Genomic DNA, 23533 nt, shown 5'->3' on the forward strand with positions numbered 1-23533 from the left:
TGGCACATAAAAAAGATGTTTACTCCAGATGAAATGAGTCACAGCGTGCACAATGCTGCCTCTGTCTGGAGGCACAGGGACATGCATGTGCACAAAAATACAACATGGATCAAGTTTTAGAGGGTTTGCTTCAAAAAAGACGCCCCACTTCGTTTGGTAATATTCCTAAAATTCACAGAATAATATTACATTTCCACTAAAACGCCTTACCTATTGATGCTGTGATTATCCTGGGTCCAGGCAGAGAACGAAGCTTTTTATTTTCATTCTGAAACCCATAACTTCCACAAAGACGATCTGGAAAGAAACAGAAAGAAGAACAGAAATTTTAAAATCTGAAAGCAAATAAAATAAAAATCAGGACGAAACCGAAAAGAGAAAATTAGGTTTAGCAGAAGTTTTGCTCATGTAAGGCTGCAGAGGAGACGGCTCTCCGCACCAGCTGATGGTGATTGTTGGGCTTGTGCAAGCACACCTGGTGCTGCTCAGGTGCAGAACCAAAAGAAATAACTTCATTTTACCAATAGTCAGATTGCCCAGAGTGAAGCTTCAGGGATGAAACGATTAATCAAATTAATCCTGATGAATCAATTACTGAAATAATTGTCAACTATTTTAGTCATAAACTGCTAACTGCTGTACAAAAGGCCATTTGCTGAAAGAACAACATACACAAAGTAGTAATTATGTCAAAACTGTGCAACAATATTTAAATTTTGCACTTAAGACTAGAATAAACTTCTTTATCTATAAATGTTTTATCCCGGAACTCCTTAAATGGCAGTTCACCTAATTAAATTATGTAAATAAAATAAAACCTCCAATTAGATACCCTTTTCTATTAAATTATTATTTGATTAATCCAACAATCAATAAATCAGCTCTACACTGTATTGATGCAAAGTCAAACACATTTTTTTAGCTTTTTTTGCAGCTAAAAAAACATTTTAGCTGCAAATGATTAGGCAAGAAAATGTTTTTATTGATTCTACTCATGATTAGGAAAAAAGTCTTAAGTGGTTTAGAACGTGGCTACTTTTCATTTGATTAACTGATTAAATAGAATAGTTGATAGATTAATCAGTTAAAATCATCATTAACTGCAGCCCTACACAGATCGTCAGCAAATTATTAATTCGATCCTAAATGAAACCATAAGAAGTTTGACACTGTTTATTCAAACCTGCTGCATGATGCAAAAATATTCCACTGTTATGAGACAAAGTTTCTTAAAGTTCTTTCGTGTCTGCAGAAGTTTTCTCAGCTGGAAAACACATTTCTAACCCAGAAAGTGAGACAGTGCTTCTCATTCCCAGCATGTATGAGGTTTTAAATGTTTGCCAGAAAACATGGTAAATTAAATGAATAGCAGAAACGAGTCTCTCAACAAAACACCAGATGCATCGCATAGACCACATCTCCCTTAGACCCCTTAAAAATAATTGTTACTTAGCATATGGACAGGATGGAGATGATGGGAGTTTCTGTTGCTAGTCTGCTTGCTTCTCCAAGACAAAACTAACTTAATCCAGATTAGGGCTGGACGACATGGCTGAAAACTTATAATGCAAGCGTTTTATACTAGTCAGTATCGATATCTACAGATCAGATTTAAGTTTTAAATCTGTGAGATACGACCAGACTGGTGGTGTGATTTTCTTTTCTTGCTGTTTTTGCTTTGTTTATTTTGTTTTAGGCAATAATGAGACATGGTGGCGAATCCTGAAACTGCTACTGCGCACGTTTTTCAACAGGTTGTTGCTAGGTAACCACAGAATGACTGAGTTGCTAGGTAACCAAAGAATGAGTGAGTAAGTTGATTCCACCAACCAAGCTTCACCAACCGTTAAGAGGTTGAGCGGATAAAGTCTTTCCTCTGCCTACATCTCCCAGAATGCTGTGCGACTCTGAATCAACAATCAGTGAATATTCTACACACTGAATATTCTCATACGCATCATCTACTCTACTGATATTGATCACATGACTACCGTTATTGATCAAATGAAATCCAATTAATCTAAGAACAACTGTCTTTGGCCACATAAATTACAACAATAATTCAAACATTAAAAAAAAAAGCAATTACAAGTCCCAAAAAAAAAAAACCATAATTAGGGATCCCAACAAATTAAACTGTCATACTGTATTAATGCTGCATTTCTGTGTTCGGAACGGGAAAATCCTGACATTCCAGTCGGAAAAATCAACTTTAAGTGGGCTTTCCAAGGGGAAAGCGGGAGCAACTTGGCTTTGCATTTCAATATGGCCGTCCCTTAAATCACTGGAAAGATAAAGTGAAAACATATTTATTTACATAAACAAGTAAGAGTGTGTTTTAAATCAATGTTACATGTTGTGCCTGCAGCTACAAACTGAACAAATTAAAAGCAGTGTTTGTTTATGGAAAGTAAAGCTTAGAATGATTATAAGAACTGTTGTAAACAACGTTTATGGAAGTCGCATTGTTGAAATTCAAACTTCTTAACTGGAAAGCTCAGAGTTTCTACTTCCTCAGTAACTGAAACGCAGCATGTAATCGGTCAAGTAAAAATGTGTTTTTAAGAAAAAAAACTTTAAAACACATATGAAGGTCAATATTAATGTCGTCCTCGGACGTTTGCTGTGGCTTTTTCTTCAACAGCCTGACAGCTTACTACTGCTGCATTCAAAATGAAGCCTCGATGACTTACAGCTTCCTTCAGTTTCTAAGTGACCAACATGAGGAATAATGGGTGCAATTTGGAGATGTGCACGCTTCTTTTTAGCTCAGAGGCCAGTAGATATTTCAGTGTACAAGAGGCTTGGTTTGTGGCAGGATATAAACAGGCAGACGCACACAGCATTGGCAACTTCTGACTTAAGTTGCTTCGAAAAAGCAACTTAAGGATTTTAGGATTCTTTTAATTATTTTTTTTTTTAATCACTTAATGGAAAAACTGCAATTTTGCAAAAAATCTTGTTTTTCATCAAATAATTTTGGCACTAAAATTGAAAAAAAAAATTTTTTTTTTAGCGAGTTGAAATTGATTTAATTTTTAAAACTACAACGGAAACATTTTTCACATCGTGAGTCACATGATCAACAACCAGATGTGATTACTGGTGAAAACCATGAAGAAGAAGAGGACAGGAAGTAGTCAAAAAATGATGACACGGCATTTTTTTAATGACTTATTGTGTGAACAAATTTACAGATATCTGATTTAAAATCAGATTTGCGAAACCGTGTTTTTTTCGACATCAGCAGAATATTGACAACGGTTTGCAATGAAAAATTTTGCAATTGTAATGGAAACACAACTATTGTTGATTTGAAAAGCAATCTTGAATTTCACAATTTGGTTTGCTTTGCAAGCCTTAGTAATTCATATTCTTTATTCTTCATATTAACCTAATTTTAACTTGAATTATATCTTAATGGAGGCTGCAGTATAACTTTAATTTAAAAAATTATAATTTTATTCCATATTTGTTAAAACTGTCAATATGTTTTGACAGTTAATTATTAGACAGATAACCTGTAAACATACAGGTGTGATTGACAGCGATAGGACACGCCTCCTGCCTGTGACTGGTTGTTTCCAGTTAGCACTGGGAGAAAGCAGGAGCTCAATTTTTTTCACAGATTATTCGTTTCATACCATACTGACTGTCTTCAGTCAGAGGCTTCTTCCATCTGTTGTAACACAGACTGCTGGAGGAGATCTTTTCTGCCCACAGCCATCAGTTTCTACAACTCTTTGAATTTATTACAAACTATTCAGTTAAATTTCTTCAGTTTTAAACAGTTAAAGTTCATCATTTTAGCTGAGTGACAGAACTGTTCCAAATAAATTTCACCAAAGGTTGGATGTTTTTCACAATATTCAAGCTAAACCTGTCACAATAAGCAATAAAACAATTATTTGCGTGATAAATTACAATAAATGAAATAATATCCAGTTGCATGATTTATCGTTTTTCTCTTTTGTCTCTTTCTGCCAAAAACTGGACAACGAAAGTCTTCAGTATGACTAGCCCTTTTTTTAAAGGATAATTTTGTTTACAGAGACTTCATAAGTAATTTTCTTTCTGTCTTCCTTATCTATTTAGAATATTTAAAACATCTTCCAGCTCCTGCATTAAATGTTCATTCGAATTCAAAGTTTATTGATGTCTGAGAATGTGTTCTTACCTTTATCATTAGTGTTATATTACTTTAAAATGCTCTGAAAATAACAATATTAATGTTTATCGCAATAACTTCTGGGACAATTTATCATCCAGCAAAATCTGTTATTTTACTGGATGAAACATTTTAATTTCAGCTCTTAAAATGTTTTACCTGTCTCAATTCTCATGTGATATTGGTGCCATTTGATGCCACCAGATGTTTCAAATGAAACATTTGAAATGTTTGCTATTGAAGACATCATTTTGGAGAGAAAACAGAGCTTCCAGCTGACACACACAAGTGCAACGTGGTGGGATTTGTCCCACAATAGAGAAAGAGTTCAGATAATCACAGGAAAGAGCTGGAAAACTCAGCTTTCCAGCTCTCCTAAATAATCAGATGTTTTCAGTTCTGCTCGGTTTTTGTCCTTTTTAAAACGTTTAAGATGCAGATGTGAAGCCAGGTTGCTCCTCCACCTGTTTTCATGAAGATGGGTTTGTGTTGGTTAGATAATATTTGCAGTGAATGATACAGGCCGAGCAGTTCCAGGGCAGACCACAGGGACAGCCTGGCACTGTTCACTACACACCCAAAGCTGCATATGATCCAGCAGAAAAATGTTCCAGATTATCCTGCCATCAGCATGAAAGCTCCTCAAAAGAAGATGGAGTAATTAAAAAACCAAGACATCCTTCAACTGTCTCCTTCTGCTGAGGTTTACTCGTAAAAAATCTAACAAATCAAATTATATTCGGATATATATTATAATTTCAATATGTAGTTATACATTTTTAAAATATGTGAGTCCATATTTTGGGGGTTTGGTGGCTTTTAGGGGCCTAAAACCTGAGCAGGGACTTTGAATTGCGTCCAGCTGACCAGCCAGGAATTTGATTGCGTGTATGAAATCATCTGATGCCAGAAAACACACTAATCACCACGGGCCTCTTTATTCTGGCCATCAGAGTTAAAAACATGGCAGGAAAATACTCACCGAGTGGATCTGTGTGGAAACGTGGAAGCCTTCGGGACAGATGGGGAACATTTCTGCAAGTTTAACCAGAAGAAGAAGAAGAACCCGAGGGAGAGACGACAGAGAACACGACGCAGCGAGCCACAGAGGGAGTTAACGTCAACGTTAGCCGCCGCTGGCTTTTACTTTCACCGACAGAACCAGCCGGTGAGAAGCGGCCGGTTCCCGTTCAACATCCGGGCCGTCAAACGGCGTCTTTCAGTCGGTAAAAGTCCGTATTTTCCTTCCGTTGGTCGAAACTAGGGAGCTGGAAAGCAAAGTGCTACTGTTGGGGTTAACAACTTTGCTGTGAAACACGCCATCTGATTGGCTAGCCGAGGCCACCAATCACTTGTAGAGAGGCTCCACAGGGGCTGAAACGAAACCTGATTGGCTGGCGCAGACACGAAATACAATGGAGATCCGGAACGCACGTCAACGTCGCCGCCATACTGCAAGGGGCATTTTTTCGAAAAAGTTCTTTACGAAGGTAAAGATAGTAATGTTTGAACTAAAATACTTTGAACAAATCACATTTAGCTGAGATTATATATATTTGTATTAATTATAATAAATCAGAAATAATTGGGAAATATTTCTTTGAATATGACAGGTTATTTTTGGAAAATATTATTCCTATAATTTTTTAATACCATACCTTTTGTTTTTACTATTTTATGAAGTATCACTACTTTTACTTCAGTAAAAGTCTGCTCTACCCACTTTGAGTGATATCACTAAACAAGCAAGGATGTTTAGACAAAAAACACACCAGACACAACTAGTTTATATTAAAGAGGGACTTATTGTTTATGAATAAACTTATTTTTCTCTCCACAGAGCCTATTGACATTTCAGACTAAGTGAAGGTATGATAAAAACCACTGCATTCTGCTAGTTACAGTTTCACACGTTTACTATTGAAAAAAGAATTTTTTGGAAAAAACATTTCTTCCACTTAAGGAAAGTTTTAAACACGAGGATGTATACATAACGTCATATTTCTGCTGTTCGACAGTTTACTCAGAGCTTGAATAGCCTTTTTTTTTTTTTTTTTAAAGAAACGCACTTTACTCGAGTGGCAGGACCCCGCTGTCCGGATTCTTTTCTTTAGCAGAAAGAAGGAAGCTGGACGTTGTTGAACATCTGTCAATCTTGGAAGAAAACCTGTTGCAAAACCATCCCCTTTCAGCAGAACACTAACCTTAAACCTTAGGAGGATGGCCTAGTTAAAGTCCAGACCTGACTGAGTTTCTGTGGCAAAACTTCAATTTTATTTTCTGTCCAATCGGACTTGAACAAATTTGCAAAGAAGAATGGGCAATAATTTACAGGCATTTAGTGACAAATGTGCATTTGTGCGCATTTGTCACTGAAACAAATGTGCACCGCACTTTTCAGATTTGTCTCTTTAAAAATCTCTTGATCTGTAGATTGTAATTCTTCCACTTCATTATTAAGTACTTTGGCATTTATTTACAGTGACATTTGCAATGCAACAAAATGTTAAAGTTCACTTAGAATAATACTAGAAATACATTTTAAAAATCCCAAGTGAATTTCTTTCATTGAAAATTTTAAGCATAATCTTTTACATTACTTAAGATGTTCAATGGTCCATTTATTTCATGATATATTCATTTATTTAATTTAGGACACCTCAGGGGTCCCTTTCAACCTCAGGTGGGATGCGACACCTTTTTCATCAAAACACGTTTCAAACTTAAGGCCCAGGGGCCAAATCTGGCCCACTGTAGCTTTTTACATGGCCATGTAGTCTGAACAATCTTCAACATAAAAGTTATTAAATATGATTTTATCAATCAAATCAAACCAGTTTTTATCTGTAATTTATCAAATTACATCAAACTGAAAAAATGTTCAAACCTACTTATCGAATGCAGGGACAGCCATTTGTTAATATTTTAACAGTTAAAAGTTTTTTTGGAAAATATTTTGCTACAACTGACCCCTAGAATGATGCCTCGCGACCCTTGTTCAGGTCCTGACTTTAAGAGCCTGAAATTTACCAAACGTTTTACATGCCAGTAAGGAACACAATCAGATGTTGGGGTGTTTGATTTATTTAATAAATAATTTGAGAAAACTGCTTTGCCTTGATGTGTAAAAGAAGGCACTTAAAAAATGGCGGCAGTTTCCTGTCAGAAAAGAAAAAATTGTTTTCATCAAAACTCCAGTTTTCTGTAGATTTAACATTTGATTGAGACAAGAAGTAAAAAAAAAAACCTTTAAATTTAAAGTGGTAATCTTTAAAAAAAAAAAAAAAAAAAAAAAACAAGGTGTGTATTTGGTGCTGCTGCAGATGAAAGACCTGAGTGAGCTTTAAATTAAGCAAAATGAGACCTGAAAGAGTAAAGCTGCTGTAAACCGACGTCCTTTCAGCCAGAAAGAAGAGAAAACCGATTCTGAATGATTGTTCAGCTGCAGATATATGACTTTACAGAACCCAAAACACACTGTACACATTTCAGTTCAAACATGGAGGGTTTAAAACGGCTCCAGAGATCCAAAGACCTTTGGCCTGATTGGTTTAAAAACATTGATTCCTGATTACCTCCCGCTGAGCAGAGCGAACCCGGTGAACGGAAAGTCCAGTTATAAAAACACAACAATCTTCCAAAAATCCAAAATAAAGCAAAGGAAATAAAAACAAGTTAGCAAAAACAGAAAGTGGCAGGATGCGTCTCTATCATGTCACGACGACAAACAGCAAACGTTGTATAAAACCCCCACTCCGCTCGCCTCGGCCCGTTTTCCTCTCCAGGTACAGTGTCGTCACAAAGGAGAAAGAAGCGACATCACTTCCCCTCGTACTTTGGGTTCACCACGGTTGTTACGGCGCTTTTGTAGATCGGATTCTCACCCTGAAAATAAAAACAAAAAAAGACCAGAAGAAAAAGTTTATTTTTTTGCTTGCAAGTCCCTTCCACTAGGTGGCAGCATTAGAAGGAGAAGACAAAGCCACTCCTTCCTCACAGAAGAGAAAGAAAAGCTCCGAATGTTCTCATCTACCTCCATGTTTCTACTGTTTTCATTCAGATTATTGTACCTAAATTGATTGCTGGACCTGAAAAAACATTTCACTCTCATCCAGTCTGACTGAACTTTAACTATTTTTACTCGCTATATGTGAAATCATTCACATAGCCTGTTTTCAACCTGTTAAATATGTTCGCTCTAAGTACTCTGTGTCTCACAAAAAGAGTATATATATGTTTATATTTCAATAAGTAAAATAAAAGTGTAAAAAATACACAAAACAAAAAAATAAAAAAAACATACAAATGGGAAAAATATACATATATAACTGAAAAAATACAAAAGTCTCCAAAATAAAATAAAGTAAAAAAAAAATAGAAAGAAGGGAAAAGAAAAACAAATATAACCACTTAAAACTGTTTGGCTGAAGTATTCTAACATCATTTAACAATTATGTTTGATCTAAACCTGGTTTTAAAGCTGCTTCAGGTCATTTGAAGCTGAACCTCCAAACAGCATCAAGTCATTAGCATTAGCAGGTTTTACTCCAAGAATCGCCTTTAATTACCTCCATCCATCTGTTTTCTCTACATTAGTGGCACTCTACACAAAGTTTGTGTAAGATTTGAGTTGTTTCATTATCTGGCCTCACAAAACAACAAAAACATCCAGATTAGTGTCGCTAATAAACTGGCGTAGCATCACTGCAGATATGAGCTAAAGCCTGTTAAATAGAGCCCTTAGCAGCTTTAAGCTAACAGCTAAGTTAAGGTTTAACTCCTGCTGAGAGATTTAAGCAACTGACCGTGTCCCAGATGGCGTTCATCTTCTCCTTCTCAAACTTGGCGAACTCCCTGCGGTCGTGGATGATCATGAGCAGCTTCCAGATGAGCAGCAGCGCCAAGCCGATCATCACGATGCCGGCGACCACGCCCGCCACGATGGGGATGATGTCAGGGCTGGACGGGCACTCTGAGGCGGAAAACACCAGCACACTCAGAGACGGATGAAAGAACAGACCCATCTGGCCCCATCTGGCCCCGGCCGGACCCATCTGGCCCCGGCCGGACCCATCTGGCCCCGGCCGGACCCATCTGGCCCCGGCCGGACCCATCTGGCCGAGCCTGACCTACCCGGCTTCTCCACCACGTAGACCTCGTTGGTGTTGTTTCTGACGGAGAAGGAGAAGTAGAAGGAGCAGTCGTTCTCGTCGCGCTCCTTGCAGATGACCTGGGGGAAGTTCTGGTCGTTGGGCTGTGGCAGCTGGCCCTGGTCCTGGACCCGGAACAGGCGGAAGTTCTTACACTCATCCTTACACACGTCCTTCTTCACTCCGGTCTGGAAGGTCAGACACTCAACGCAGTCCCTGAGGAGAGACGCGCAGGCTGATGAGATTCAGGAACCTCCAAAAAAGTGCAACACTAAAAAAATGACAGACTAACAGAAAAGAAAAGCTGGGCGAAACTTCTGAAAGCGTTCTGACTCACTTGCTCCGTGCAGACACCTGGACAGGTGGGGCAGGCCTCGCAGGTCGCCCCCTGGAATTTGGAGTCGGTGCATTTGCAGCTGCCGCATTCGCACTCGCCGCGTCCGTTGCAGATCTGGCCGTTGCTGGCGACGCAGGTGGAGGTGTCCATGGAGCAGTCGCAGGCGCTGCCGGTGTAGTTGGCGTCGCAGATGCACTTTCTGCACTCGCAGCGTCCGTGACCTGCACACAAACAGCAGCAACCGAATTAATGCAAAGTAAACAACGACCCGATGGTTTATTCTACTGGAAACACACGGCTGAGTCTGAACCAGATATAAGAGCCAGCGATTAATCAATTAACCCAACGATTAAACGGATTTAAGAGCTATCGATTAATACATTATTCTAATGATTAATCTGATAAAGGAATTTACCACAGTGTACAGATTTTTATTTGAAAAGTAAACAATTTTATGTAATATTAAAAATACATTAAAATAATCAAATAAATCAATTTCCTTTTAAAATAAGAAAATAAAACTTTTTATTGTCTAAAATGCAATAATGCGTCATTATTTGGAGTGAAAAATGCATTTATGGTTAAAATTACATCCAACATCAACATGTGAAAAGCTGTTGGTTATTTTTTAATTATTAATCCATTAATAAAGATGTTAATGTTAACAAATACGACGGTGTGTTACGGCCACTGCAGACAGAAAAAAGGAGGAGAAAATTCTGCCAAGAAACTCAGAAATTCAAACGTTGATAAATTTACGCCTTTTTTTTAAATATCTACAAAGTCCCTATTACATTGCAGGTAATAGAAGATTTTTTTTCTTTTTCCTGAAGCTAAAACTGCCAATTCTGAGTAGAAGATATTTAAAGAAAACAGTTTTTTTCCATCTAAAGTGCCAAATATCCATATGGCTTCATTTCAGCAAATGGCCGTCGCTTTGCTGGATTGTGTGATTAATAAATGGATCAATTTCTTTTGGCTCCCTCTCATTTTTCTCCCTCTCGTTGCCATGGACCTTGAATGTTACTAAAGAAAAGATAAAGCTGAGAAACATGCAGAAAGCAAAATATATAATTTATCAGATTTACTTTTGATGTCTTGATAATGATACTGAGCATTTAGCGACTGCGATGACAAAAGCTTTTGCTCATTATAGATTTTTTCAGCATTCCTCTTGTCACCATTAAATAATATCAGATGAAGGCAGCCTGATAAAATCCAAGCAGCAGCTTTTAAACGATGCAGGTAAATCGTTTGTTCCTGACCTCCGCAGAGCTTGTTGTTGGAGCGATCGCAGTTGAAGTTGTCACATTCGCAGAACTGGCCGCTGTACGCCTCCGCAGGATTATCCCGCTTCCTGCACTCGCAGGTCCCGCAGACGCAGTCGCCGTTGTTGCTGCAGATGTCTGTGCCGTTGTCTTTTCTGCAGTTGGCGTCCAGGTCCTCGGTCCGGACGTCGTCCTTGCTGCACTCGCACGTCTGCCCGATGCGTCCTTCGTTGCACCTGAAACACAACGTGAAGTTCAGTCAATACTTAATACGTTTTTATCACAAAATAATTTTTAAACAATGAAATTTTAGTTTGCTCCTTTCTAACTGCTGCTGGCCACGCCCCCCAACTCAACGTTTCCACTTGCACAAGAAAATGGCTGCAAACAGATGCGTAGCTATATGAATTTACATTACATTTTTGAAAAGTATCAATGGAGCCTCCTGCACAATCTTTTCTGGATGGCAAGTGAACAACGAAGCCTGTGGTCACTACAATGAGCTTGATTTGGTAGATTTGAAGACGGACGTCATTCAGGTGAATGAAAACACAAAAACATGCAAACGGTGAACATTGCCCAGAAGTTGTTTTGACCTTTTCTGCGAAGGAGAGCAGGAGGAGAACGTCTTACTTGCAGGATCCGCATTCATAGCTGCCGCTGCCTTCAGAGCACCGCTGACTGTTGGGCTCTCCTTTCGCCGCACAGTCACAGTTGCAGATGTAATCCAGAACCACGGTCACCTCCTCCCTGAAGCCCTGAGGTTTGATAGTGAACACCTCCGGTTTCCCATCAGATGGACACTTATGGCTTTCCACAGTGATGTTGAAATGCACCTGAATAACCAGAGGAAAGTGTTAAAGTTGACACAGATTCCAGGATGTTCCAGGATATTCCAGGGTTCTCAGCGTTACCTCGTCCCCGATGGAGATGTTGACGCACTTATTCCCGTTCTCTCCTGTATTGACCATGTTGTCCTTGCAGATGGACTTGTAGGAAATAGTAGCTCCCTCTGGCCGCTTCGGGTTTTCAAGAACAACCTCAGAGGACAAAGACTGCAAAAAGAAGAAGAATATAAAAAAAGAGGAAAATAAATTAATCTTTCCTGGATTTAATGGCTGCTCACATGTTTTCTCTTGTCCTACTGATTACTTGTTTCATTTTTCCTAAAAACTTGTTTGAAATAAATAAATGAGAAAATCACAATGCAATACTCTGAAAATTAACCAAAGTATGGAAAAACTAAAACTACTACTTTAACAAATAAAAAACTAAATAACTACTGAAAGACATTCTATAGACTAATTAAAACTTAAATTAGACAAAAAGTCACAAAGCAGCAAAACTATAATGAAAAACCCAGAAGCCATCAGTTCTTACGTTATAAGCATCAATGATGAGCTTCATCACGTTGTTGGAGTCGGCGGACAGCGTCCCGACAGCCGACTTAGGAATGAGGTTTTTGAGTTCCTGTAAGAGGGAGGAAGGGTCAGAGGAGGCAGGTCTGATAAACGGGTCCTAGTCAAAGTAAAACAGCTGATAGTTCACCTTGTAAACCGACTGGAACTCCTCAGTCACAGCAAAGATGGTTTGGATGTTGTGTTCGCTTAGTTTCTGAACCAGGTGAGCGATGGAGGGATAGTCCTGCAACACGGACGTTGATGTTCAGAGCGCGTGTCAGAGAGGAGAGACGTGGGATTTAAATGAACCTGCTTACGTAGTAGTGGCTCATGGTGTACATGTTGTTCTCCAGGTGACACTTCCCGTCGTTGGGCAGGACGATCCCGCCCAGCTTCCCGTCTCCAGCGAAGTGGAAGCCGGCGTCGGTGGAGAACACCAGCAGCCGGGTGACGTTCCTCCAGCCGATCTGATCCTGGAATCAAAACCAAGAAACTCCGCTGGTTGAGCCACAACGTGAAAATAAATCAATGTTATTGATTAGCCCAAATTTTGTTTGTTCAGAGTGATGTCAGCGCCTGGGGGCCAACTTGTTTGACAAGAACGTTTCACATCTTCTTTCTATTTACACTTTGAATTCAGCATAAAGTCATAAGAAAGAGTTCAAAGTCTAAATAATATCAAAATACAGTCTTCATAATGCCAAATAAAGGCTTACTTGCAGAATAATACCAAGGAGTGAAATTTAATTGGTTTTAAGTCACTATGACTATAAACAAAATGCTCCATCTGATAACACACAAAGAGAATGACTGAAATAAAAGCCACATTCTGAAAATGTTTTTGTAATTCATTTTTTTTTAGAAAAGAAAGTGAGAGAAAAAATGGTAACACGTTATTGAAGCACAAGACTCGAATCACAGTGTCATCAACATGAAGGAGTTCAGAAATTTTTAGGACTGTTGTCATGAAGTGTCATTTGGTAAATAATGACATTCCTAATGCAAAGTTGCATAAAAAACTTTTAATCAAAGTTGCATTCACAGATTTGATCTGAAAGCGTCGCCTGGCCGAACTAGCGAGTCGCTCACCTGGCACACGGCCACCTGCATGATGGCGTCGAAGCCGCCCTCCGGGGAGTCCAGGTTGCCGGATATCTGCTGCTGGCTGACGAGCCGGTTGAATTCCTCTCCATTGTCGGTCAGCTTCAGGACGTTCTTGTAGCTGAAGGGGCTGGTGCAGTTCTCGCTGCCTGTGCAGGGGTTCAGCAGCCTGGCCGGGGTGGTGCTGATGTAAGGCATGACCGTCTTCTCCACAAACGAACCAAAACCTACAGGGAGTTTAAGGAAAGATGGTTACTAAAGCGAGAGTTCAGATTTATTGAGCTATAACTGTCTTTCTTAAACGCCCCCTAGTGGTTAGCGAGGTACATGAAGGATTTTATGTAAAAATAATAATGGAAACGTGGCTTAAATCAAGATACCGGTGGAAAGAAAACAGGACTATGATACAATACTACTTATATTTAATTATTAATATATTATTCATCTCAAAACAATATTTATCACAATAATTTCTGACTATTTAGCTAAATATGATGACCAATAAGCACATCATGGTATTTTAACAGTTTTGTTCTGTTTGGCCCGATTGGCTTTGCTGTTCTGGGATGCCTCCGCCATGATTATTTCTGCATCAACTGGCTCCACTGAAGGATGAGCACGCTGGCTTCAGTAAATAGATATCATAAAAAAAGGGAGTATTCAGCAGTTTTTCTATTTTCTTGTTGCTTTCCCAGGAAAATAAAAAGATTTACTAGAATTAGTAAAGTTTTTAGAATTATTTATCTTCTAATTTGATTGGAAACTTTGTGATTTTTAAAAGTATTTTGTGATGCATCATTGTTTTTCTCTCTGTCAAAACCTAAAAGTAGAAAAAATGGTGGTGCAGTACAAAGAAATGAATAAACTATAACTATTTAAAAGCTTGGGACAGAATCTGTTCTTTTAAACATTTCAAACCGCTGGTCTAACCAGACGTTATTTATAGATTAAAACCAATTTTAATCCAATAAACCATTAATTAGCTGTTGCCTCCCTTCTTAGACCAGATCTGGCGCTTTTTATCGGCGGAGGAACCTCAACTGTTTTCCACTGACCGATTTTGAAGTCTGAGGTGATTTTCTTCATTTCCCTCATGAGGTCAGTGCCAAGTTTCTTAACATTTTCCAAGTCGTCTCTCATGGAGAAGGAGAGGTCCATGAGGTAGTACAGGTCTATGGGGTAATCCTCCGCACGCTTAAATTTCAGACTAAAGGTTTGCGGTTCACCTAAAACACAAAAACAGAATCAGCTGATAAAGCATAGAAAATCGGTTCCTCCCACCTCAAAAACCCCAGCATTTAACAACGTTCACACATTTCTGGCATCATTATGAAAACGGAGACATTTTTTACCGGATCTGAGTTTGAGTGTGAGTTTCTGAGGCTGGATCTGGGTGATCTGCTCAGGCTTCAGTTTCACAGGTCCGGTGTTGCGAACTGTGACCGGTGTGTTCTGGTTAATGATGATTTTTCCTCGCGGGTTTTCAACTTGCTGACACTTTCTCTCCTTCAGGGCTTCAAGGTCGTCACAGCGGGCCGACTTGGGCGAACCAACGGTCAGAAAGTTCTGCAAAAAAGCAAACGCGCCATCAGGGGAATACTCAAGAGACGAATCAGGCAACAAAAACCAAGCTGTCTCTGGAGAACCTACTCTACAAGAACACGGTTTCCTCAAAACACGCAGAAAATGTTGCCAACTGTTGCAGTAGCAGAGTCTCAGAAACATTTCTTAAATTTATGGACATTTGCATTTGCACAAACTCAACGACTCCACAATAAAACCGACCGCACAATAAAAAGACAATGTAGTGGGATAGTTAAAAAAAGAAATTAAATTTCAATTTGTTAATTTTTAAATAACTTTTCGCATTAAAAATACACAAAAAAAGGTCTGAATAAAAGCTGCTGTGGAGAAGGAGTTGCTGCAAAACTGTCTTAGTGCTACCAGAGTCAGGGTTAGTAGCCACATGTTCCTCAAGAGAAGGGATTGCTGCAAACTTAACTGATGCAATCAACCATCCACCTCACCTCATGCTTCCCCACAAAGGGAACTGCAGCAAGTTCAACTGCATAGGTACAACTGAACATCAGCTGTTAAGAATTTTGACATGTAAATTCACTAAATTTGAATAAATAAAAGAACATCTGGAGTACAAACCAGGTAGCAAAATCTCATCTGTTTTATATGAACTGTTGCGATGCGTCTGGACTAAAGAGGAACAGGAAGAAACAGCAGAATGGTGCGTAATGGATGCCACACGCCGAACACTCAGAGGAAGAACATGAGACGACAAACAAAAACATGTTTTTACTTCATTCTTTCAGTAATTATAGTCAAGGTCTTCTGCTTGAGATCAACAAAAGACAGCAAAATAGCCTGACTGTGTTCTCTTCTGGTTGGGTTCCTTTATATAAACTGGCCGCCGCTTTAGCTGAATAAACATTGTAGTAAAAACAACAGAAGTCCAAACAAGTTGAGGTGAATTTCATGAGGTGGAAATCCAATCTCACTTCTGGTGAAGGCAAAACAAGATCCAACAAGCATCACAGATGTTAGAAACCATTTTAAATAAGCAGTGTGCCCTGACATGCAGGTTAATGCTGACCAATCCGGGTCGAGATGATAAACACAGGTGTCATTAAGAGAATGAAGAGCTGACGGCGTGCTGCTGCAAGTAGCAATACCCCGAAAGATGGCCCAGTTTGGTTGCTCAGAACATGATGTTGGATTTTTTCAGGAACTGAGTCAGAGCCAAGATCAGTCAGCTCACTCTGATTCAAAGAAACTGAAAAATAATCAGAACAACAGGCAGTTATTCTGATAATTAATCAATTGTTCTGGGAATTAGTCAAAATTCTGACAATTAATCGAATATTCTGATGATTAATCAGATTAAAAAAAATTTACATTCTCCAGATTTTTCATTGACCACTGTCTTTAGAGTTCATCATTTGTATTAATTATATTGTCAAGATTTTAACTTTCTCCTCAACTTAACATCAATGAAGTGCAGGGCTGATCTGTTGACTAATTTTGGGATTAATTGATTACATTAATTATTTTGATAGCAAAAGTTCTGTGTATTAACAGACATTTCTCCTAAATGCAACACTTTGTAAATGTTTGCTTTAATTGCAGATTTGAGTGTGCTGTTCATTGAACAACTTGACTTTTTAAAGTATCTATACTCCAATTGATGATTATTAATTAGTTGGAGGTTGTTTTAATAGCCGATTGTTTCAACTCTAACTGCATCCAATATTGTTCTTTCTACGACTAATTAAAAGGATTGTGACCTAAATTTAAACAACAAAACTTTTTTCTACCCCTTCTATTTTAACTTGACATTTGAACTTGTCTTAAATGGGCTTTTTTGTTTTTCTTTTAAAAAAGAAACAATGACGCCTCTTAAAAAGCATCTAAAAAGCCAACAAAGATATTTCATGAAAGTTTTTTCTTCAGCTTTTAGTGACAGAACTCACTTCATCCGTGCACCAGCCACACTTTTCAGAGACTTGGATGCATTCCCCACATGACTGCGCGTTCGCCTTGATGCATGTGCTGCCATCTGAAAGAGAAAAGTTGCTCTGAGCCACAGTGAACAAGACATTTTCCATTAGCTCACTGATTCGAACCAGCTGCTGCCTGACGGAGAAGAAGAAGAAACCCCATCCCAGCCCAGAAAAGTGAGTCATGATGGGAAAGTTTCAGGCAGCGGACCAACAGATGAGGTCAAAAAAAATTAAGAAAAAAAAATAAAAGAAATCTTTAATGTTTTCCGTTTTTTTCCCTGGTTTTTCACCCCAGAATCAAATGGTTCGTTAGCAGAATGTTATTTTTCTGCTGAAGTAGTCGGATCATTTAAATCAGCAGCGTTGGGAGTGAAAACTCATCTGAAACTGGCAGGATGCCGTCCCTCGCCTTAAACTGTTGCCCAAATTATTAAACTCTTATCGAATATTTGAAATCTCCCAACAGCTATTTCACATTTAATACAACATTAATTATATTTTAGTGAAAGGTCAAGGAAAAACTAAGCATTTTCATGAGAAACTAGGGCTGGACGATATGGCTGAAAAACTTATCACCATATAACCGTTTCATATCGGTCGATATCGATAATTATTGATTAGTTTTTCTGTTTCAAATGTCTGAGATACTTCATCAAGCGTTCTCACTCCATGCCGTTGTTTGTTTTTAAGCAGTTGTGAGGAACGGTGGAGAAACCTTAAACTGCTGCTGCGCCAGTTACTCAGCAAGAGTAACTGCTAGGTAACCAAAGAGCGAGCGAGTCGATTCAGCTGGCAGTGAAGCTCGAGCAGCTAAAGTCTTTTCTCTGACTATGTCAATAAATGTTCATTGATGGTTGTAGCTTTGAAAAAATGTCATTTGGTTGTTAATAAATAAATATCTTGAAAAGGTCAATGAACGCAGCGCCGGTTAATATTTACCAGCTTCTTACCTTGAGCTGAGCTGGCTCTGATGACCGCTGATAAAACCGCTATAAAAAGCAAACTGGAGATTCATCTCTGTGAGAGAGAAAAAGGTAAATATGAATTAGTAAAAACAAAGAGATCAACATCTTCTGAAGAAGTATCTTATTTTAATGACATTCAAGTGGGATTTGTAGTAAAACATACATGTTTTATGCCTAAAATTAACTGTATAGTTTTTGGATTTGTTGCGTTTGCAGACTTTCTGTGACCCTGAACGAATTAGTACACAAATATCACAGTTAAGTGGCGCCTGCAAGCTGTGATCACATCATCTGTGTGTGCAAACACCAGAAACAAAGCATAAGCCTTCAAACTGCACTCGATGCTTTGTTCATGTTTTCTAAACTTGAAACATTTAAATAAAGTACTGCAGCACAAAACAAAACAACGAGAAGGCCATCGCCATCAAAACTGACTGGAGCACAAATAATTGAAAGTAAAGAAGGAATAAAAAACAGAAACTCCAAACAGTGTGAATTCTAGGAGACTTTATTTCTGTGGTCTAGTTTAATTAAGCAGCTGTTAAACTGCAATACCGATAAAAACAGCAAAAAAAGAAAACTTTCTGTAAAATGGGACCGTTTTAAGGACATGTTCCTTTAAATATTAATTTAATGTTTCAAGAAGTTTTTTTTCTCTTAAAGATAAACTGATAAAACATGTTCCCCTTTATGTCATAATGCAGCTGAATTTATCTTTGTTTACTGCCTGAATTGTGTTGTTTTTGTTAAACCGGATCAGAGGCATTTACATTATGATCAGTGGGATATGGATGTAAAAAAACATGACGCAGCTCATCAGCAACAATGACGGTAGATAAACTGTTTTCCTGGAACTGCAAGTTGTTTCTCTGCCATTAGGTAATTTAGCACCGAGTTACTGGTGGATGTTTGAACAGCATTGTTTTTGTTTTTTTTATTATTATTTTTATTCCTTTATTTAACCAGGTAAACCGCGTTGAGCTCTGGATCTCATTTTTATGAGGGACCTGTTGTTATCTGCCTGTTCGTGAGTAGAATAATCTCTACAGCTGTGAATTTTCACACCTCTGCTTGGTAAAGGAAATTCAGTTTCAAAGACAGATTCCGGTCCCTGGTGTCATGTAAATTGCGCTACAAAAGCGTTAAGATTTTACTGAATAATGGCTGAAAGCTGATGAAGAAAGTCAGCATTTTCATTCAGCTGTAAATCAGATGCAATCAAAGTTTGCAAGCAGCTTTCAGGGACTTGGTTTAACAAACCTGCAGCACTGAACTCAGAAATTTTGTCGTGCTTTGCTGTGGGCGTGGAGTTCAGGTACAGACTCATCACTGCTGTGGCAAATTATCATCCAAACAAGCACCGACAGAGAAAAAACACAGACGGAGGAGGAGCGCAGCCCCAGGACATGCTGTCCAACCGAGTCGAGCAGCAGACGTGCAATGACTGCAGCAGATGTGCAGCAGCAGCTTTCATGAGAAACCGTGAAGAAACAGCCATGGCTCTATAGAGACGTGGGTTTCAGACTGCAACAAGGAGAGCTTATGAGAACGGTTAGATGTTTATGAGACCATATTTAATCAGGCGGCCGTCGTACGTTTCCTTGATAAAAGGTAGAGGAACTGTGTTAATTTACCCTGCAGAAAATATTTGGTTCTTAACAGCCCGAGTCGACAAATCAATGGATCGATCTTAAAAATAGAATAGTGGCTGAAATAGAAAGAAATAAAGTAAGACAAAGAGTTGCTTGTGACAAACAGCAGAAAGTGATTTAACCCACCAGAGAGCTTTTAAATTCCTGCAGAGTGCCAGTTGGTTAGGTATCAAAACTAAGGCAAAAAATTAAAAAGATTTTCCTCACCATATAAACAAATGCAAGCTCCAAATCTGAACACGATGAAAAGAGTAAACTTGATGACACTTGCAGTTTAAAAATGTGCCAAACAAAGTGAAATTTTAAAAAATCAAAGCTCGGCTGTAACAATGGAGGCGTTGTTTCAGGGCAGTGTGCAACATGCGCAACAAAAAGCATAATTAAATTCAAACCAACCCCAGCTGTGGAGAATTTCTACAGCATTAACGCTTCGCCCCAGCATTCCCACAGACCGGCTTTGTTTGCTACCCGGGGATTTGAACCTGGGCTGCAGATTGCAGAGCGATGACTGACTGACTGGAGGCATTCAGAGCCGCTGGAGGGAAACCATCGACCCGAAGAGCCCAGCAGAATAAAACCAGTTAGAAAAATATTTTCACAAGAATAAAATCAGGAGCTGAAACCAGATTTGTCCTAAAATTTAATGATCTGCACATTTCTGTAATTTAGATACATTTTTTGGACAGATGGAGGCTTTTCTCCAGCTAATACAAATGTTAAGTTTTATCTGACATTTGACCTGCCTATTCTGGGCATTTACAGCAATTATAAGACGGTTGCAATTTGCAAATCAATCTGGCCTTGATCTGATTTTATTAATTTTGAAAAATGAATCACCCTCGGAATGATTTTAGGTGGTCCCATTAATGTCACAAACAGAGCTGATGCTGAAAAACACATTTGGGAAAATGTTTTTAAGAAAAAACACTGAAAAACATTAAAATAGAGTAAAATATATAATCTATTCTGCATCCCTGGATCTATAAAATGAAACTCAGGAAAAATATCATCTAATTTTTAGAAGAACATGAGTAAAGTATGATAATTATGAGTTTGCATGGACAGACAGACACACTGCTCATCATCACAGCCTTTAATTACAGTCAGAGGCCAGGAGTCACGCATCTCAGCTGGAGACAAACAAGATGTAATATAAGAGAAAGATTCATAAAATATAATGTAAAAACTAAATTTAGAGTCAATTTAGGTCAGAAAACAAAACCTTTTAGTATGTAGAGGAAGTTGGCTTGTTTGCAGTGATAAAATAAACTTGATTTTTGGCTCAGGAAGTTTGATAGTCGTTAATCTGTAAAATAATAAAAAAAAAATGTAATGTAGAAACATTTAATGACGAGTTAAATTCAAGTTCAATTATGTAGAAATGTAATTTCACTTATTTCAATCAGTGATGATTAGAGATAAACCAATGGGAATCAATATTGCGAGAAAAAAAGGAAAAAAAAGAAATACAGAAATAAAGATGGAAAGAACAAAAAAAATAGACGGGACTAAAGAAAAAGGAAAATACAAAAAACAAAGGCAGATAAAACACAAGTAAAATAGATACAAAAAGAAAGAAAAAACAAAGACAGAATAAGATCAAATAAAAAGAGAAGCAAAGAGAAGAAGAGACAGAAAATAAGGCAAAAACAAGCAAAGAACCCAAACATTAAAAATGAAGAACAGATATTCATGCATTTAAACATCAAGCAGATGAAGTAAAAATATATTAAAAATTCGCACAAAATACAAAATATTTCAGTACATGATAAACTTCTCTGTTGTATTTATTAGCAGTTTGTTTATTTAAACTTTAGCCGTGAGTAAACTGATTCATAAAAACATTATTTTCTTCAGAACACCTCGTGGTGTTGAGGGTTTTTTTTAATCAAATGTTTTTTTTCCTCGATCCAAAACTTTATGAGGTTTCAAATATCTATTTTATTTCTCAGCAATAAAATCAAGATCTGTATCAGTCTTCATCCAAAAACACCTGGTGTACTTAGCCAAGTTTTAACCAGATTTTGTCTCCACTGAGTTTTACTTACAAGTCAGTGAGAAGATGCGGTCCTTGTTACCATGGACTGAACTAATGTAGCGCTTTTCCAGTCATTTTGACCACTCAAAGCGCTTTACCCTAGAGTCACATTCACCCATTCATACACCGATACGCAGACCGGTAGGCAATTTGGGGTTAAGTGCCTTGCCCAGAGGCACATCAACATATGGCAGGAGGAAACTGGAATCGAACCTACAACATTCTGATTGCAACCAACCTTCCGATTGCAAGACAACAACTCTGCCACACTACCACAGACAAGAAACAGAAGGTTTGTAAATGATAACATTTAATATGTTTGTTGGTTGTTAAAAGTTGTAGTTTTGTCCTCATTTATGGTTAGGCAAGGGGAGCATAAAGAATCAGTCCAGCGGTCAAAACATGGCCCCCGAGCCCCACTTTGAGCACCCTTCCTTTGAGTCAACATGCAGCTTGGAGAATAGAAACAAAGTGTTTTTATTTAGTGGTCTGATGCGTAGCCAGTGTGTTTTTATTGAACGACAGAGCTGGTTTAGCTCAGCAGATTTCCTGACCTTTCTTTGACTTGTTGCACCAAAAGTTGACGTTATCCAGGTGGAGAATGAAGGGTCAAAGTTCAAGCTCCAACAATGCCTTCCCCATGTGGTTAAGTTTATGGTAAATGTGACCCGACCTCAAGGGAACTTGCAGAAACTGCTTCCTGCTAAACATCTTCGAACCAAACAACAAACTGAGGTGTGACGGTACAGAAGAGTCCACTCTGACACCAAGAGAAGCAGAAACAGCGCATTCACATGCGACGCATTAACCTTTGCACATGCATGCATCCTGCAAGAGAAAACGTAAATAAAGGCAGCAGCTTGCTGGTCTCTGTGGCTGCTACGCTCTGAGGATCAAAGGTTAACCACATGTGTTACTGATGGCATCTGTTCTCATGACAACACAACTGCACTGAAACCACTTCCACACCACTGCAGGTCACGTTAACGCGGCAACACGATGAGCTACGCCGGCCCTTTAATGCAACTTCTCCTTCCTATAACTGTAAACGCATGACTTTAGAAGCTCACCGCACTATCTGCACCAATAGTGCCAAAAATGTTCAACTGAGAGCATTAAGGGCCACATTTATTTCTTAAGACTGTTGTTGTTTTTACGTCTTTGAATATGTATTAAAAAGATCATATCTTAATAAAGAACAGTTGTCCACTTTTTGTAGAAAAGGAATCTGCAAATCATTGTCGATCTAAACCAGACACAGGGTCTTCCACAGTTGCTGTTCTAGAAATATTTTTATGTATTTTTTTGCTTTTCAAACACTGGGTGCCGATTTTGGGAGATCAGTAAACCGCCAATTTTACATGTGAAGTTGATCTTATCCACTGACGTCATGAACCGTGGCAAAGGTCTAAAAATCAACCGATGTGCTTTTCTTTTCTCCTGTGAGTTTTGACGGACAACCGACCGACCAGGTCATGTCTGAACATTTACAGTCAACATGTCTCCTCATTTTTGCCAGTTCAGCAACTTTCATGATACTTTAAGCAACATTTCAGACCAAAAACTGTTATCGGCCAAAATCTGAATCTGTAACTTTTCAGCAACATAAAAGAGCTTATATTTCGTAGATAGTTCCTTAATTTTGAGGAAAAATAACTTGTTCCACTTGTAGATAATTTCACTTATAACACAAGAAACAACTGAAGTAAAATAATCTGCCAGTAGAATTGGTTATTTTTTAATCACTGTTGGCGATGCACCAATAAACACAGAAAACTTTCAGATTGACCTGCCGACTGGTGAACTCCATACCTCAGACCTACCAGACCGCAGTGGAAAAACGCTCTTCAGAATAAGGTTGGTTTTTAATTTTGCACTTCCTTTGAAATAATTTGTCTATTTTCTTTGTCTTAGGTACTTGAACCTGAGCAAAAACAGGAGA

General features: G+C 38.4%; 1 protein-coding gene across 1 annotated transcript; it reads right to left on the minus strand.

Moving 5' to 3' along the window:
• Nucleotides 1-7234: 7234 nt before the first annotated feature.
• Nucleotides 7235-17010, minus strand: LOC129353123 (integrin beta-1-like). Its single transcript, XM_055022343.1, has 14 exons — nt 16907-17010; nt 14777-14990; nt 14480-14650; nt 13413-13651; nt 12641-12796; nt 12472-12567; nt 12304-12393; nt 11838-11978; nt 11557-11759; nt 10921-11159; nt 9652-9876; nt 9302-9553; nt 8974-9140; nt 7235-8053 (listed from the first exon to the last, which is right to left on the minus strand). The coding sequence occupies exons 3-14, from the start codon at nt 14580-14582 to the stop codon at nt 7988-7990; spliced, it is 1977 nt and encodes a 658-aa protein (XP_054878318.1). The 5' UTR covers nt 14583-14650; nt 14777-14990; nt 16907-17010; the 3' UTR covers nt 7235-7987.
• Nucleotides 17011-23533: the final 6523 nt, after the last annotated feature.

The sequence above is a fragment of the Poeciliopsis prolifica genome, unplaced genomic scaffold (assembly GCF_027474105.1).
Source record: "Poeciliopsis prolifica strain line A6 unplaced genomic scaffold, Auburn_PproV2 SCAFFOLD084, whole genome shotgun sequence".
NCBI classification, from domain to species: domain Eukaryota; kingdom Metazoa; phylum Chordata; class Actinopteri; order Cyprinodontiformes; family Poeciliidae; genus Poeciliopsis; species Poeciliopsis prolifica.